At 43.0% G+C, this 19,574-nt stretch overlaps 1 protein-coding gene across 2 annotated transcripts in view; it reads right to left on the bottom strand.

Moving 5' to 3' along the window:
• DYNC1I1 (dynein cytoplasmic 1 intermediate chain 1) overlaps positions 1–19,574 on the bottom strand; it is a 380,644-nt gene that overhangs the window by 326,777 nt on the left and 34,293 nt on the right. For both annotated transcript variants that reach the window (XM_052638333.1, XM_052638334.1), the window contains exon 2: positions 4,235–4,351. In XM_052638333.1, the coding sequence (XP_052494293.1) occupies positions 4,235–4,342 (108 nt within the window). In that variant the 5' untranslated portion in view covers positions 4,343–4,351. The remainder of the gene's footprint in view (positions 1–4,234; positions 4,352–19,574) is intronic.

Genomic DNA, 19,574 nt, shown 5'->3' with positions numbered 1-19,574 from the left:
ACTCCATGATGAAAAATAGAACCCTGTCCCCCAAAGCTTGTGCTCAGTGAGGAGGAAAAAATAGGTAAATGGTGCTAAATAATTTGGTAAGGTCAGGGATAGGGCATATGACTAACTCGGTCATGGGTTAGAGAAAGGCTAAAGAAGGGTTAGAGAAGGCTTTCGAGAGGAAGAGACGTCCAGGCTGAGAACTGGAAGGCATGTGGTCAACAGAGCAGCGGAAGCCAAGGGGAGAGAGTATTCATGAACTCCTGTCAAGAGAGAGCCTGGCCCATGGGGGGGAGATGTAAGAAGCCGAGCCTTGCTGGCTGGAATGTGGATTTAGGGAGAAAGGAAATGACACGGAACAGGGAGAGCCATTGTGCCTGTCTGGGACCCCCGATCAGTGGAAGCTGGAGAAGGGGTGCTGAAAGCATGGCCCCAGGTTTCTGATCTGGACAACTGGCTGGAATAGGGAGACTGGAGATAAAGTCAGATCACTTCTGAGGCTCAGCCCCTAGGGCCCAAGAGCATGTGAAAAAGAAAGATCAGAAGAGATGACTTCCAGGTTTCTTTCAACTACAGAATGCTGTCATCCCAGGAAACTAGGGGCCTTGGATTAGAAGACTCTGCTGACAATGGGGCATTTTTGAAAAATGGAGTCCCCAGCATTGATGCTGATGAATGGCCCCGCGTGAGGGCCATTTCAGGAGCAGAGTTTCAGCCATTTCTTACCAAGCAGATCCTCTGTGTCTTCACAGTCCTGCACCACCTCCTTGGATCCTCACAGAACTCCGAGGAAGGACCCACTCTCCTCTCCATTTTACAGAGGGGAATCCAAGTGCAGAGGGGTGCCAGACCCGTTCAAGGCCATCCTGCAAAGGGCAGAACCAGGTTTCCCAGCCATGTGAAGCTTGAAAGCCTCTGTGTTAGCCCAGAGTTCTACTGCCTGCGTCTTGTTAATATAACACTGGACTCTCAGAACAAACCAAGTCATCACAATCTGACCCAAGGAAAGATCTTTTGCAGGGGAGATGGACTTGAAGGGTCAGGGCTGAAAGCCAGGATAGACCTTCAGGATGATACAGTTCAATGATCCCCAAATCTGACCCTATTTAGATACTTCAAACCAGAAACTATGGGGAGGGGAGACTGGGACTCCATTGCCATAGGACCTCCCTGATGGCTCAGCAGGTAAAGAACCCACTTGCCAATGCAGGAGACACAGGAGATGCAGGCTCAATTCCTGGGTCGAGAAGATCCCCTGGAGGAGGAAATGGCAACCCACTCCAGAATTCTTGCCCGAAAAATCCAATGGACAGAGGAGGCTGGCAGGCTACAATCCGTGGGGTCGCCAAGAGTTGGCCATGACCGAGTGACAAACATATGCAGCTACCATGGAGCACAGTCAGGTTTCAACCAGCCTGTCAGTTTAGCAACAAGGAGCCTAAGACTGTGTAAAACTTTAATCCCAAAAGGAGGTGGAGGCCCAGGAAGGCCCCAAGCCCAGGTGCTCTGCACACCATCACCCCCACCCCCAACAATGTGCTGTCCCCAACCCGCCAAGGCTCTGTCGGTTGAATAAAAGCTAAATCCCCAGCAGGCAAAGTTATGTGGTATAGGAACAGAAAGGGTGGCCTGTTTCCATCAGTCTTGTTTGCCTGTAATTTCCTCCCCCCAGATGTGTGAAATGACAAGGATGAAGCAGACAGAATAATTTGGAGCCAGATTCCCCATATCACTTGGCATTTTGTGGTAATTCTATGGAATTCAAGTGGGATATTAGGATGTCAGTTTAAAAGGAAACCGATTATTAGTAAAGGATAACAGGTGCTTTAAAACTACAATAAGTGTTGACATTTGAAGGAAAGGGAGCATAATAACTTAATGCTTTTTTTGGCTTCACATGGAAATGAATAGCCATTCCTTGTCAATTCTCACCTCTGCCTCACTCAAGACTGCATATATAACAGCAGAGATCTCCAAAGGCAAAACATTATGCTCACTGTCAAGGACAAATAAACTATGGCATCAATCAAAGCATAATGGTACCAAGAGAAGCAAGATGCCAGGAGGTCAGAGGGTGACACAATTATGTTTTACTTTGCTGGAAAATAATTGTTAGAGATCTTTTTGCCTTGGTCTCCCAGCCTTATAGTGTGAAACAGCACTTAGCTTCTAAGTCTTCAAAATACATTATTTTTTCCCTTAAAAATAGGGAAGCAGGTCTGATTTCTATACACATAGCAATACCACACTATACAAAGCTTCCTTCTTAGAAAACTACCAAAAATATATGTGGCATCTGGTTTTTGTACAAGATGTGGGCTATTTCTACACCACCACAACAAATCAGAGAATTAAAAATAAACTATTTGTTGGATTGAGATAATAGGAAAGTCAGATGATATAGCAGAAAGGCATTTAACTGGGAACTAAAAGTCCCAGATTCCATTCCTACACTGTCAGTGGAAATGTGAGCAGGTGTAGCCACCATGGAAAACAATATGGAGGTTCCTCAGAAAACTACAAATAGAATTCAGCACATGACCCAGCAATCCACTCCTGGGAAAATATCTGGGCAAAACTATAATTCAAAAAGATGCATGCACCCCTATGTTCAGAGCGGTGCTACTCAAATAGCCAAGACATGCGAAGAACCTAAACATCCACCAACAGATGAATGAAGAAAGATGACGTGACCCATATATACAATGGACTACTACTCCCTCATTAAAAAGAGTGAAATAACGGCATTTGCAGCAACACGTGTGGGCCTCGAGACGATCACATGCAGTGAAGTCAGTCAGAAGGAGAAAGACAAATGTCATATGATATCACTTACATGTAAAATCTAAAATATTGCACAAATGAACCTGTCTACAAAACAGAAACAAATTCACAGACATAGAAATCCGACTTTTAGCTGCCAAGTGGCGGGGAGAGGAATGGACTGGGAGTTTGGGATTGGTAGATGCAAACGATTACGTTTAGAATGGATAGACCACAAGGTCCTAATGATTAGCACAGGGAACTATATTGCAAATCCTGTGATAAATCACAATGAAAAAGAATATGAAAAAGAATGTATGTTTGTGTATACCTGAGCCACTTTGCTGTACAGCAGAGATTGGCAAACATTATAAATCAACTATACTTCAATAAAGGAGTTTTTAAAATATTTTACAAGAGGAAAAGAACATACATCACAATTTCTTTAGAAATAATAGTGAAAGAAATTAAGAAAAAGAAAGGATGGCTTTTCTATTATAACATGCTTATTAAATGGTCTAAAGGTTTAATTAAAAAAAAAAAAGAGTTCTGTATTCCAGGTTTGACAGGCAGAAAAGCTGTACTTGACCTCTGGGTTTCTGTTGCTTTGTTGGCATAAGGAGGGGCCTGAATGGAAGGTCACTGAGATCTCTTCTGGATGTAACGTATCATACAGCAGTATCTCCTAGACTACCTACTCCCTCACCAAAGGAGAAAAATGCAGCTTTCCCTTTACCAACTCCAGCATACTTATTTACCCCGAAAAATACACACACTGAGGAAATAATGGTAATCCACTGGCATCATTTTCTATTTTCCTCCTAAAATGTTCAGGTTGGGTAGTTTTTTTTTTTTAAAGGCTTTGCTCAACACTACTTTCATTAAATAGTAACTACAACCCAGGTTACTGGGACAGAGTTACTAAGAAGACGTCAGAGGCTGAGACGGCTGGATGGCATCACCGATGCAGTGGACATGAACTTGGGCAAACTTCAGGAGATGTTGAGGGACAGGGAGGCCTGGCATGCTGCAGTCCCTGGGGTCGCAAAGAGTCGGACACGACTGAACAACAATATATCCCAGATATTGCCAAGTGCTTTATAAGATCAATTTGTTTAATCCTCATGACTGGACATTACTGGACGCTATTTCCCTGTTAAGCACAGGGAACTGAGACCTGGAGAGGAGAAGCAACTTCTAACAGTAGAGCTATCGCGGATCACTTTCAGGGTTCTGTTCAAGTCTGGGGTAAACCTGGGGTTTGGGGATCTCTGGACCAAATGCTATTGACTGTTTATGTGGTGCCTGAGCAGTGCACAATAGATGGCAATGAGCTTACTGTTCTAAGTATGTAAATATTACACATTTTATGCAGGTATTGCAAATGCATTCTTTCACAGGGTCCTCTTTATCCATTCGACCAGCCCCTCGGAATTGAGTGGTTTTCCTTTTCCCTGATGACAGCACAGCACCCAGGACTTACCTCTTTCTTTTTTCTCTCCTCTTCCTTCCGTTTCTTCTCTTCTCTTATCTGTGCTAAGCGCTGTTTTTTGCGCTCTAGCTCAGCTTTTAAGTCACTTTTGTCAGACATGTTGGTTTCCTTGGAGCAAAAGAAGAAAAAAAGTGAATATACACAAATAACTTTTCTGTATTATCACTGCAGAAATCATTCAAAAGGCAATCAAACTTGAAAACAGAACTTCTCGGTAGTAACAGATTGTATACCTTACCCTCTGTTAAAAAATCAAATAAGTTAGATCTGATCTCCCCCTATATAAAATCTTTCCTTTTCATGTGCACATAAACATATGAAAAAATACAACATTATAGGCTATTCTATAATTGCAACTTAATTCAGAATAACACATTTTCCTGTACAAGTTTCTTAACAAGTAAACAACAAGAGAATCAAAGAAGAACCATCATCATGACTTCCAATTTAGATGATAATGGACCAATTCATCCTCACACTGAGAAAAGAAAATGGGCTGTCATAAACTCTTAGAGACATGCCTTGCTCAAATTTCTATGCACTCAATAAACATTCCTCCACAAAGCTTGGGCACATGGAGATTTCATTTTGCCTAATATTATATGCATCAGGGAAGACAGCCCTGAGGACCTAACATGTTTATCTTTTCCCGTAAAACTCCTCCTGAACTGTCACAATTAATTTCATCTCCAATACAACCCTATTTCTATAAAACTTTCATTTGCATACTGAATACAATTCTGCTTATTCTGGCACTTTTCCTTTTCACAGCAAAAAATGTTTGTGAGCACATTAATTAGCAGATAACACTATGACAAGTTCTTGGGAAAACTGATCTGAACAAGAGTTTTCATGTTAACGGTGAGGATGATCCTAGTGGTGATGGTGCCAGACATTTCAAGTAAAATGAATTTGGAGAAGACTGTCACCAATTATCCATCATTTATATTTGTCTCTTTTCTGCTCCCAATTGGAAACTAAGAAAATGGAAGCACTGAGAAATGAAGAACCCTTCTCTGACCCAAATTCCTAAAATACATTTCTTAAAACACTAATGATAAATGTCACAAGTATCCATTTGCATTCCACTTGTATGCAACTATGATGAATATAGGTGTGTGTGTGTATGTATCTACGTATATATATACAGACACATATATACCTATGTATACACACACTATATATACACACATAGTGTATCTCTAAGAAGATGACAAAGCGAGGGATGGAAAAAAAAACACCCTAAAGGATACAAAGTGGGGCTTCCCTGGTGGCTCAGCAGTAAAGAATCTGCCTGCCAATGCAGGAGGCACGGGGTCAGTCCCTGATCCGGGAAGACCCCACAGGCCCAGGTGCACCTTGGTCGTGTCACAGCTCCTGAGCCTGTGCTCTAGCGCTGGAGAGCTGCAGCTACAGAACCCACACACTGCGACTAATGAAGCCTGCGTGCCCAAGGGCCTGTGCCCCGCAACAAGAGAAGCCACTCCAACGAGAAGCCTGCCCACAACAGCTAGAGAGCAGCCCACGTTCCTAGCAACTTAAGAGAAGCCCAGCCAAGAGTGTCCAACACAGTCAAAACTAAATAAATAAACTTTATATATATATTTTTATATGTATGTGTGTGTGTGTATTATATGTACATATAATGCACAAACAATGAAAAATCCTGGAACTTCCTGTCACTGTCTTTAGAAGGTAATCAAGAATCTGCAGTCACCCTTAGGCACGTTCAGATGAAATACACCCTGGGGAGTGTACTGTGCTCCTCCTGTCCTACCACACACATTTTTGCTTATAGTATGATGGCAAAGATTTGCAGAAATAATAACAACCATCATCATGATAATCAATCTCTGCTATTCACGACCGACACAACTGAAGCAACTTAGCAGCAGCAGCAGCAGCTATTCACAACCATGCTCTCCATTTCCAACACATGCTCGTTGAATAGTTAACCTGTGCTAGGCATTCTCTGCAGAGCCAGATTCTTTCCTTCAGGGACTGCACATCTCAACTCTGTGAGCGTGCAGTGTGGCTGGAAATGCTCCCTGAGAGCTTGGCGCACCGATCACTGAGGGCCAGACACTTTACATGTATTATCACATTTACTCACAACCACCCAAGGAGACCAATATTATTACGAGTGCCTTTTTCACAATTCAGATAAAGGAGATTCAGCAAGACCTAACCCTGTATAGTCCATACATTTGTTGTTATTGTCCAGTTGCTAAGTCGTGTCTGACTCTTTGAGGCCCCATGGACTGCAGTAGGCCAGGCCTCCCTGTCCCTCACTATCTCCTGGAGTTTGCTGAGTTCAAGTTAAAGTCCATACACAGAAGGACCTCGGTTTAAGCATGTCCATACTCTGAACCTCACTCTGCTGATCGCCAATGGATGCAGAACAAGACACAGATCTGGTGGAGGAGATGAGGTGAGCTTTGAGTAGTGGAATTTGAACTTGACATGGAATGAGGTCAAGGACTAACACAGGAAGGGGAGACAGAGATCTGCAAAGACCTGCAGAGGGCAGAACCAGCAGGCTGTGCATGAGAGGAGCAGATGAACTCAAGTCAAGAGATACAAACTTTAGTCAGTAAGCACAGACCTGTGGAGGCAAGCGGCAAAGACCTGAAAAAAAACAGAAAAACAGGTGTAATAAGGGTTGGGAAATCAACAGGTGTATGAAAAAGAAAAGTGACAAATGAAAACAGGATATAAATTTGCTTATGCCTATTCTTATCCCTTGAAATTAAAAGATGCTTGCTCCTTGAAAGAATATCTATGACAAACTTTGACAGCATATTAAAAAGCAGGGACATCACTTTGCCAACAAAGATCTGTATAGTCAAAGCTATGGTTTCTCCAGTAGTCATGTATGGATGTGAGAGCTGGACCATAAAGAAGGCTGAGGGTCAAAGAACTGACGCTTTCAAATTGTGGTATTGGAGAAGACTCTTGAGAGTCCCTTGGACAGCAAGGATATCAAATCAGTCAATCCTAAAGGAAATCAACCCTAACTATTCATTAGAAGGACTGATGCTGAAGCTCCAATAGTTGGGCCATCTGATGTGAAAAACCCACACATTGGAAAAGACCCGGATGCTGGGAAAGATTTAGGGCAGGAGAAGAAGAGGGCAGCAGAGGATGAGATGGTTGGATGGCATCGCTGACTCAGTGGACATGAGTTTGAGCAAACTCCACGAGGTAGTGAAGGACAGGTATATAACCTGAGGACACGAAGCAGTGCTTGACTCCAGGAGGCAGGAAACATTCTGCCTTAAGGAAGAAGGTCTTTCTGGTTCCAAACTGATAGCTGACATGGAAGAACATGGACTCAAGCAGTTAGAGCTGATTTTTTTTTTCCCCCCAAGAAAAGCCATAGAACTGATAAAGTAACAGTTACCACTAAAATACTGTTTGCCAATAATTTTCAACACCAAAAATCCTGGCAAGAGAAAATGAGAACCTGCTGCCACAAGCCACCTGAGAACTTAGAGATATTCTTCCCCAAAGGGGGCCAATGCGATTTACGATTTTGTTACTTTTCTGCTGTCAAAAATGAAATGTCTTATCAGAAAAACTACTGTTAAAGCAATAGCTGTGTCATCCTATGCTGAAAACAGCCAGTGGCAATGTCTCAGAAACACCCTGTTTCCCTCTCTCCACATTCCCTTTTCTCTGCCTTTCCCAATCTGTCAAAAGTATCAGCACGACTTCAGGGACAGATCACGGTCCTTAAGGCGCAAACCATGTAATAGGAGCATCCTGCATTTGTTGCGATTTTCCTGAGAAGGACTTGATTCAATAGTGGGATGTAAACTGTATTCTCTATGTAAGAAGTGTTAAGGTCTTCTTAACACTGATAAATCTGTCTGATAATGGTGGTCATTTAAGTTGCTGTTACCAGCCACAAAGCCAATGTTTAAAAAGTATAACGACAAAAACACCAAGGGAATTTTGAAAGAATTATACTACATACTACATAGTATACTGTTACAGTATAGTATGTGGCATACTATTATACCACATAGCGATGTTTCCAATAACACTTCACCTTTTAAAGGCAGGAGAAGCACAGTGTTAAAAGACAGAGACAGAATACCTTCCACTTACCGATTTTTGGATCTATTCCAAACTAGACACTTAAGCACTGACCGTTGGAAGAATACGAAATCTCAAGAGAACACCTCATTGAGGCTTTGGAAAGTACACAGTAATGAATGGACCTTTACACAGAGTGAAACGGCTTAAATAGTGGCACGAAACGCAGTGTCAGCACTGAACGTCACAGGCTTGCCCCGGGGGGCTTGCAGGCTCATCCACTAAAAACTCCCTGCACATTAAACAAAGCAAACTGAGGAGCAAGGCACAGGGGACACCAGAGCTTCCTGAGGCTAATGCAGGTCACACTGCAAAGGCAATTTTGACGCTTTCAGTTTAAGAAAATGAGTCAGAGCTACCTGCTGCTAATCATTGCTCACTTACTTCACACACATAGAAAAGCCAGTTTCTTTCACTTACAAAGGGCAAGGAGTCAAGCAGAAAAATCAAACCCACCCCAAGGTGTATGTCTCCTTCTTGTCTCATCATCCCCCTGTGCTCCTACCCACCAGCCAACCACAGCACAACTCCATCCTGGCTTGGGAACACTCACGGCAGCCCCTCCCCAGCTCTACCCACGCGGGGTTGGCTGTTTAGGATGCGACCCAGCTCCCCTCCTAGCAGAGCCCATGTTCTGCATCTGCTTTCCATCAGTGCCATTCCTTTCGCCCACATTCTCTCATTTGCATTTGCTCGATTCATCTTCCTACCTCTGCGTCTTAGCGCTTGGTCTGCTGGAGGTTCTCCAGTTTTACTATCACTGGATGTAACTCCACTTCGTCTCTGGCATTTCTTTTCTCATCTGCCAAATTATTCCTACCTGACAACAGACACCTCAAAGTTCAGATCAGCTACTCTGTTTTCACTCTGGATTCCATACCCCAATTCCCAAGGTCCGTAACTTTTTCAAACTTCAACTCCCTCCTTCCAATTTCTCTCTTGTCTCCTGGTTCAGCCTTTATCCCCTTGGTTCACTATGACATCTCCATCCAGCCTCCCAGATACCTCTGTTCTCACAACTTGGGTTTCCGCCCATCTTTCAGCTCAGTAAACTGCCATCCTTACCTTTCAAACAACTGAATCAATATAAGAGCTTAAAACTATGCCTGGCAAAATATTAAACATGCAAGAAAAGTTGTTTCTCTTCTTCCTCCTACTCCTCCTCTTTTTCTACGATTATTAATAGTATTACTATTTTTTACCCTGCAAACTCTTTACCCCATCATGAATTCTACATTAATTCAATAACTAAAAACATCAAAGTTCACTGCAAATGATCTAAATCTAAAGACCTTGGGAGCGGGAGGAATTCCCTGGTGGTGCAGTGGTTAGGACTCAGTATCCGCACTGCTGGAGGGCCATGGTTCAATCCCTGGATGGGGAACTAAAGAGCCCATAAGCCATGCTGCGTGGCCAAAACAAAAAATTAAAACTTTAACCAAAAAAAAAGAGAGAGAGAGAGCCCAAATCAAGCTTACAGAAACAGAGAACAGACTGATGGTTCCCAGAGCTGGGGGTGAGGGGTGAGTGAAGTGAGTGAAGGTACAAACTTCCAGTGAGAAAACAAATAAGTCACGGGGGTGTAACGAGCAGCACCGTGACTATGGTTAACAACACTTTTAAAGCTGTTAAGAGAGGAGATCCTAAAAGTTCTCAACCCAAGGGAAAAACTGCTGTTAATTAGGTATGGTGACAGATGTTAAATTAGATTTACTGTGGCGAATATCACAAAATTTCATACTGTGAAACCATACACATTTCACAGTATCTACAAAGAGCAAATCACTACGTCGTACACCTGAGACTAACATAATGTATGCCAATTACACCTCAATAAAAATAAGTATTAAAACGTTACAGTGAGAAATGCATTAAACGTATAGTATGCTTCTCAACCTAAACGGACTATAAAACGGAAGACGTGGTTAAAGAGCTGTGACTCGAAGGAAAAATATTTTTTTACACAACTAACTGTGGTCACTTAATCTAACTAGTAAAATTCCTCTCGCTTTTTCTGTCCAACATAGATAGGGATTATATGTCAAGCTGTCCCAGGTGGGCACCCTGTCCTGTCTCACCCACTTCCCCCAAAGGACAGAGGGGTGCATGGAGAAATGTCCTTCTCTGGTTAAGAAGTTGATGACAGGGAGGGTCACTCCTGCTGCTTCGGCGTAAAACTGTCTCCCAGTCCTATGTTTCAAGGAAGAAAGAACGGAGAGAGGAAGAACGGAAGAAGACAAGAGAAAAAAACATAGACACCCAGTTAGGGGAAAACCAACGTCATTTCCCCCCGCATCGCCGCCACTTTTCTTACTCCACGCGCATGCATACAGAAAGGAAAATGTTCGACTTTTCTTGAACCCAACAATGAGACCCGTCCCCTTCATTTCCACTCCTGCCCATGTGGTCGCGAGATGGTGTGGTCCTGTTCAGAACCGAGCATCTCAGAGAGAAGCACAGGATCTAGCTCTGTTTACACAGCTGCCAAGCAACAGAACCTCCCGAGGCTTAGCTTTTGAACCGTTTAGATCTCTATTTCCTTTTGGTTGTCTAAGTTGGCAGCAGTTTGAGATTCCATTTCTAATGCTGGCATATGCAAATGTATTTTTAAGCTTAAAGTCAGAATCCTAGGAGGTTTAAATCATTGCCCAGCTGCTGCCAGACTCACTGAAAAAAACTACCTGGAAATAAATTCTCTTTTCCTGCCTGAAAACAATTGCTCTTGTCAGCTCTTCACTATCAGCTATTGAACTTTCCATCTGCCACTTGGTACGCATAAGAAACTGATCTTTTACAACCTCGATTCACCGGCCTGACTTCTTATGAAATGCAGCTATCTCCTTCCTCTTGGATGGGAGGCCAAGGGCTGAATGGAACCACAACCCTTTTTACAGCTATACCCCACTGTCAACAAAACAGGGTGAGAGAAATCTTGGAGGAAGTCTGCTGGTGAAAGAGGTGGGAGGGTTATATGCTAAACTGTACAGCCATCAGTATACTAGGAAAACAAACATTTTAATAAGATCCATCTCATAGAGGGAGGGTTGCCCAGATCTGGTCTACTTATAGATGAGTTCTCAAGCGTTTGGTCTCAGTATCCCTTGAGACTTATAAAAATCATCAGTGACTTCAAAGAGCTTTTGTTATGTGGGTTACACCTATTAACATCAACCACGTTAAAAATCAAAACTGACAAAACTTTAAATATCTAATAATTAATTCTGTAATAACACCAAGCTTTATTACGTAATGTAAAACTTTTAGGGAAAAACAGCTATACTTTCCAAGACAAAAAAATACTGTAAGAGGGTATTTCTTTTATATTCTCACTTCTCTTTTTAATATCTAGCTTAAAAAAAGTCAACTGGATTCTTACAACTCTGTGTGCATTCAATCTGTTGTGATTCACTATTTTGGTTGTGAAGAAAATCTGATCTCACATAACTGTGTATTCTGGAAAGTACACAGGAGTACCTAAATAGCCTCTTGAAGTAATTTTGGATATTCTTTGATATTGCACCAAAAATCAACAAATGGCAGCTTCCCAAAGTTCATTTGCAATCTGAATATGAGCCACACCCATCAGTGAACTTTTTATACTCTGTTACATTAAAATCCATTGTTCTGTTTTAAACTCTAAATTTATTTTATCCATGTATTATTTTATAACATCATGCACTGGTTATTTAGAAATTATGCAGACTTCTCTCAAATACTGATACATTTCATTATACAGCATCCAAAAATCACATTTGGTACCATCACTACCAAAGTCTTCAGAAGGGTCTTTACAGGTGGATGGTAAAGCTGTCCAGCTCACAGTGACAGATACAAGTTTCCCAAAACTCTAATTTTGCTTGAAGCTCAAATTTTTATCATGAGCAACAAATATTGTCAATCGTGTTCTTGAAGTGACAAGCTCATGTCATTGATTTTTGAGAAAAGTTCTGCCACATAACCAAGCCTAAACAACCATAGCTTGTCTATGAATCGTAGTTTTAAGTAAAAATAGTGTTTCTTGCAAAAAAAAAAAAAAAAAAGCAGCTCATTTAGCTCAAAACTCAAACACTGCACAAATCCTTTTTTCCAGACAACCAGGGAACTTTGGTAAGCAACAGAGTGCCTTTCACGTCCCCATCTGCCACACAGAAAAGATGTGTGCTCGAGGTTGAAGATTTAATGTAACTAGCATCGTTCTCTGCTTCATGAAGGACATTCTTAAGTGAAGTTGCTTGTCTTTTTAGCGGCAAGTGTGTGGCAGTGAGCTGTGCCAGCACTGCCAGGAATTTGCTGCCCTGTCTCAGCTCATGCTAACTTACCTGAAGTCTGACCTACCATTAATTTCACACCATCATTGCAAATGTCAATACACTAAAAAAGACAAGTAACACTTCAGCGTTAGTATGAAAATGGTGTTGACCTTCTGGACACCAGAATGCATCTTGGGATTCCCAGAGATCCTCAAAGCACGGTCTGCCTTAACCTCCTTCTGATAAGACGCAGTTGATTCTAGAAAGCCATCTACTTAAAATTCTGCCGAATTCATAGCAATAACCTAAACATGTCCCGCTCTTTGCAGCCCCATGGACGGTAGCCCACCAGGCTCCTCCATCCGCGGCTCTTCCAGGCAAGTATACTGGAGTGGGTTGCCATTTCCTTCCCCAGAGGATCTTCCTGACCCAGGGATCACACAGGTCTCCCGCACTCAAGCAGACTCTCTACCATCTGAGCCGCAAATGGTTATTAATAAAATATAGACTTCTCTGTTATGTGAAAAGGTTTTATTCTTTTAATTTTGCTGTTTTAACAATTCAAATTACACTTGCTTATTTTTAACATAAGAACTTTAACAGTTATATAATCCAATATTTTACCCATAAACAGGGAAACTGAGCTGCATGTATCTAAATGCACCACCATTAAGAGGACAAGTCAGAACTGGAATCGCCAGATGCCTTTGTTCTTGAAAACTTTTATTAAGTAATGCTTCCCTGTCACAGTTTACTTATTCAGGATTTCACTCTCAGTCACAAGAAAGCTCTTAAACCAAAGGCACTCACAGCAGATCCTGATCTGTCTACTCCCAGCCCAATCTTGCAATCACTCTCTATCACCGCCTGGTGGCAGCAAACATAACCTGCATGAGCGAGCTGACACGGAAAGGCTTTGCCTCGGAAATTCCCAGCCAGGTCTCCAAGCCAATACTGGGTAGTCCCAGGCACTGCAAGAGTCTCACCTATTAATACATAGAGAACTTATGTCAATAGAGAACTATAGGTTTGGAGAGGAAATATCTTAGTACACACAAACAGTTAAAAATCTCTGTTGATTTTTCAAGGCTCTTCATTTTATTCATATCGTGTTGGTTCTTGACTAGGAAATCAGGTAATATTTCTGCAGTATGCCTTTAGAACCTCTCTTGTTGGGTTTATGAACTATACTTAAGATCATTATATCTGCATATTGTCTCTAGTCCTCCTTTCACCACTTGAAGATTCTGAGCTACCCAAATTGCTCTGTAACTCGAGCATGGGCAATTGCAGCCCATTAAACAGGAGAGGTTCTCCAGTACTCAGCATACAGGCCCATTATGCTAGAGAGAAAAATCAATCCAAAGGGGATCTGCCCTTTCATGTAGTTAACAGAATAGAGATGAGAGCTCTTCAATTTAAAAGACTCAAAACCCATTGTCATCTCGGCCAAAAAGTTCCAGAAATTTTCAAGTTACTTCTGATGCCTGTGGTACATTCTACCCATAGGAAGACTCAGCGTGCTTCATCTCTTTGGGAAAGGAATGGCTCTTCAATTAAGGGAATCGTTCATTCAGTTTTTAGGGCCTCTTCTCTCGGGAAACACTCAGACGATATCAAGAGTCCTTAGGAAATGAGCATTTCAAGGACCATCCTTGAAAGAAGAGAAAACTAAAGATGGACCAGTTTGGACAACTGGAAAGCAGTATTTTTGTACTGCGTCTCAAAGACTCAGGGCAGAAAAGGGGCTGGAAAGTAGAACTGGAAGAAAGGAGATGGAAGCCATCTGGAGAAGACCACTAGAAGGAACACTAGAATGAAGAATGGAGTGAGGCCTTATACAAAGACTCCTGCTGAAACAGTTAACCTCAGGCCCAAATAGATGGGAAAGGTGGATCATCTGCCTACACCAGGTATCAGCAAAGAAGCCAAACAAAGAAGCCTCAAGTGCAAAGTCTGTGTTTTATATAAGACTATGTAAATGATTGGGGAAGAATGGATACATGTGTACCCATGGCTGAGTCCCTCTGCTGTGCCCCTGAAATTGTCACACACACCCCTTCGGAAAGGCCTCCTATGGCCTCAAGCACTGGACAAGCATCCCTCTGGCGGCCTGCGGGCACCCTGCGCATGCGCATGGCTGGCGGCAACACGGACCACGCGGTCCACCTACGTGCACCTCACACGATGCTCTCCTGTTGCATCGACAGCTGCTCTGAAGGAGAGGCCACATCTGATTTATCTCTGTGCTTCTCCTGCTGCTAAGTCGCTTCAGTCGTGTCCGACTCCGTGCGACCCCATAGACAGCAGCCCACCAGGCTCCCCCGTCCCTGGGATTCTCCAGGCAAGAACACTGGAGTGGGTTGCCATTTCCTTCTCCAATGCATGAAAGTGAGAAGTGAAAGTGAAGTCGCTCAGTCGTGTCCAACTCTTCGAGACCCCATGGACTGCAGCCCACTCTGCTCTGTGCTTCTAGTGCCCAGCAATGAATGTTCAGTACAAGTCCCTTGAACTGCTAAATAATCATTAGATAGAAGCGTGAAATTTTCCACAATTTCACTATCGTGAGTTTTCTAATCATCAGTACCTTGGGTGGGTGAGTGCACTAAGCCAGGGGTCCTCAACCTCTGGGATTTAACGCCTGATGATCTGAGATGGAGCTGATGTCATGATAGTAGGAATAAAGTGCACAATAAGTGTAATTCACGTGAAGCATCCTCAAACCACCCCTTCCCAGGCCGTGCAAAAATCGTCTTCCATGAAACTGGTCCCTGGTACCAAAGTTTGTGGACCGCTGCACTAAGCTTTTCAATGATACAACTCAGAAAAGTTCTTCCTTTTTCTGCAATAAATCTTTATTCCTCATGGGCAGCAGGGGTTGTGGGTGGGGGGAAGGAATTGATTTTTTTCATCCATTAGGACACATGTGCATCAAACAATCCAAGCATTGCCTCATCCTCTCAACTATCTTTTCCTAAATCATGTATACCCACTGATATCATGCTTTCCCACCTGGTTTACATTGTTTATCTCAATCTCAGTTTTTTGACTCTAAAAGGATTATTTAGCAAAATCCATTCACTTTATAACTGACAGTCTCCATTGCTTATCTCAGCCAAAATTTCAGCAATCTAGAAGCCCAAAAGGCCTTGAGGATAAATCATCATGCCAATAGCTGGGCTTTCTCATTAGAAGTGATGTAAAAATATCAGTGCTTTAAAACACAGTCATCCATTGTACCCAAAGCTGTTTACTCTGAGTTGCTAAGATGATAAATGAATGTGTCTAAAAATAAATGACTCTCAGGTAACCTGTGGGGCTGATCTTTAAAATAACTGATAGCAAGCAAATCTTCAGACATGACTAAGTTTAGCTTTGACTCGGAGTCCTTGACTACCCATTCCTATGAAGGGGCCAGATGTTCTGTGCAGCATCGTTAAATTAAGACAGCCCTGCCCAACGGGGCTGCCTAACAAGGCTACTCTATTCTGATAGAGAACGCAGGCAAATTCAAACTACCCAGAGAGTCTTGCAACTCACAAATGAGAGCAAGTTCAAACCATCATACTAAAGGAAGTAAAATCAAGACATACTAACAAAAATAAGGGAAGGAAAATTTTAATCCTTAAACAATAAAGTCAAAAATAGGTTTTTCTCAATATGAATGCTCACAAAGTCAATTGGTTTTTAATCTTCTAAACATATAAGTTACTAGGATACGTCTGTATTATCTTAAAACCACTTCATTCAATATCCTTCCAAATTAACTACAAAACACTTACAAATTTGTAATTAAGCCTACGTAATTTTAAGGACCATTGATCTGGGTTGAAGTTATCATGATGGAGAAATTCACACTGAGAAGGACTCTGCTAGGTAACACTCTATCCTCACATCAAAGCAAACAACTTGACCTGTGAAAGGCTAAGGTTCAAAGCCAGGTTCTAGTCGCTCTTAATTACTGCCTATGCCCACTGCTGCTACTGCAAAGTCACTTCAGTCGTGTCTGACTCTGTGCTACCCTGTAGACGGCAGCCCACTAGGCTCCCCCGTCCCTGGGATTCTCCAGGCAAGAACACTAGAGTGGGTTGCCATTTCCTTCTCCAATGCATGAAAGTGAAAAGTGAAAGTGAAGTCGCTCAGTTGTGTCCGACTCTTAGCGACCCCATGGACTGTAGCCTACCAGGGTCCTCCATCCATGGGATTTTCCAGGCAAGAGTACTGGAGTGGGGTGCCATTCCATACTTTAGCGAGATCTAAACTCTGTAGGCAGTAAGGAAATACCAAAGGATTCAACCAAGTTCAAGACCAGGTGGTTTATCCTTTGCATGTAATACATACAGCGTTTTTTACTGAACATTTTAATTTATTTATTTTTAACTGGAGGATCATTCTTTACAGTGTTGTGTTGGTTTCTGCCATACATCAACATGAATCAGCCATAGTTATATATGGCTATATGTATATATAAATATATCCCCTCCCTATTGAACCTCCCTCCCACCCGCCACCCCATCCCACCCCTCGAGGTTGTCACAGGGCACCAGGTCTGAGCTCCCTGCGTCATACAGCAAACTTCCACTGGCTATCTGTTTCACACACAGGCTTTTTAAACGTGGGTTGCAAACCACCAGTATGTAACAAAATCAAGTTCGTTAGTAGTCACAGGGAGCAATGTCTGTGACTAACAGATGAAAACTAAGAGGCACACGGCACACGGGAAGGACAACTATGGTTTCACAGAACTTGGTTTTGGACACAAGCACGTTCATTGTTACACAGACACAGCGTTGTCTATTGTCGATTGCAGGTAAGTGAGATCCAAATATACTGGGCTACATCGATTGTAGAATTAATACACTTTCATTCATAAACTTGTTTCTACCTCTGTCTTTTCTCAGCCAACATTTCGCACGGCATGACACACACGTCACACTTGCACAGTGTGCTGAGGGATCAGAGAAAGCTGTTGGCTACCACAGGAGACTGACCCAGGCCCCGACTACCCTGAGGGCCAAGAGATTAATATATGGGTGCACACGTAACCTGCAGTCATTTGCAGGGCTCTGGTGAGGACGCATTACCACGGAATGGCCAAAGCAAGCTCAGCAACATTTAAGTTCCACCAGAGAAAGAAAGTGAGAAAGATAACAGAATAAACCCATGGATGTTTCAGGGCACAAACGCATCAAGATGGATGTACTTACAAAGATTAACTGGCTTTTCCGGTTACCCTCGTATGCCCTCAAGAGTGCAGAAAATCGATACTGTCGGAAATGCGGGACCATGTCAGAGCAAATGCTGACTGAGCCCAGGGTCTGGAGGTTTGCCATCTGTCTCATCAGCACAACCTTTATATTCCTTTCAGAAAGCAAATACCCATCTGAAAAGCTTGGCTGCAGAGTCCCCCAGCTTTGCCCGCACACAGCACGCTATACGTGAATGGATCACTCAGTGGTATGAGGCAGGATTCACAACAGATTTCTCAACCAGTTCTTAAAGGCTTAACCCCCTTCTGATACCCATGTGCATTTTTCAAATTCAAGATGTCTTTTTTTTTTTTTAATGTAAGCTAGAGTCAGTTTCAACCATCTGTCTCTTTGAGTGAAAATAGGAGACAGGCTTATATATACGAGCTTCTGAAGAAAATCAATCTTGGCAGAAAAAAATTAAAGTGGAGGAAGAATTATATGGGTGTTTTCAGGATCTTGCTAAGAAGTAACGAAATATTCAAAGTAAGGAGGAACTTCCATGAACACATCCATCTCCTTTACTGCCTAGTAGGCTGCCCCCATTCCTGGCCATTGCCTGAATGGACATCACTGCAGTTAGACCTCTGCCACCCAATCACCGCCTTGTAAGAGTAAAGCGGTTTCTGGGTGGAGCGGAGTGGAGACATAAAAGTGACTTCCTGGATTTGGGTGACAACATTCAGGGGTGTGGGAGATGATAATGGTAGGTAGTCTCCAAGAATTTGAAAATGAAGGGAATGGAGCATGACCACTTTCTGAAGTTAAACTAGACCTTATCTTACATGACAGGGCATCTCCCAAGTCAAAACTATGACACACGGTGTGTGCATACTTAAGCTATTTCAGTGTCCGACTCTTCGAGACCCTGTGGGCTGTAGCCCACCAGGCTCCTCTGTTCATGACACACGGTGCTAAAACATCAAAGCCAGGACTGACCAAAGGTAAAGGAAAACCACTGCCCAGATCAGCGGTAAACCACCAGAAACCTGCTAGGATGAAAGGAGAATGAAGTCTCGAATGACAGGAAATGCGGTATGAAGTTTTCAGGTTTTCTCTGGCGTGTCCCAGGAGACAGATGCCCTGACCAGCTGACGTACTGTGCCCCTGTTAGGAGGGTCACCACGACGCGCCAGGTGGCTCCCCTGCAGCCCCGGTTATGACAACTGCTCCCCCTGCTCTGCCTCCATGTACATCCAGCTTTAACTGCTGCACTCCAGGTAGAGGCAACTCCAGCCCTCCAGTTAGATCAGACCCAAACTCTTGCAGTCATCCCTGCTTTGTCTTTCTGTCAAAGCCTACATCCGATTCACTAGCAAATTATTTGGACTCTACCTTCCAAGCATTTCCAGAACCTGTCTGCTTTTCCCCACCTCCCCTGCCATCATCTCCCATCATATTATTGCCAAAGCCTCCTTCACAGTCTCCCTGGGTCTACCCAGGGCCTGTTCTCAGCTGCAACAGTAATTCATTAAAACACAAGTCAAATCATGTCACTTCTCTGCATAGAGCTCTTCACCAACTTCCATCTCATAGTTAGAGAGGCCCAAGTCCTGCCTGGCTTCTGTGACCGGACACAATCCAGCCCCATCACTTTTCTGATCTCACCTTCAGGCACGCTTCCCTGCTGTTCTCCAAACACATCACCTACACTCCTGCCTCGAGGACTCTACATCTACTATTCCTTCTGCCTGATACACTGTTTTCCTCTAAAATTCTGAAACATCTGCT

Source organism: Budorcas taxicolor, chromosome 4 (assembly GCF_023091745.1).
Source record: "Budorcas taxicolor isolate Tak-1 chromosome 4, Takin1.1, whole genome shotgun sequence".
NCBI classification, from domain to species: domain Eukaryota; kingdom Metazoa; phylum Chordata; class Mammalia; order Artiodactyla; family Bovidae; genus Budorcas; species Budorcas taxicolor.
Note: the sequence above shows the minus strand (reverse complement) of the source record. Positions and strands in the feature narration are given on the sequence as shown.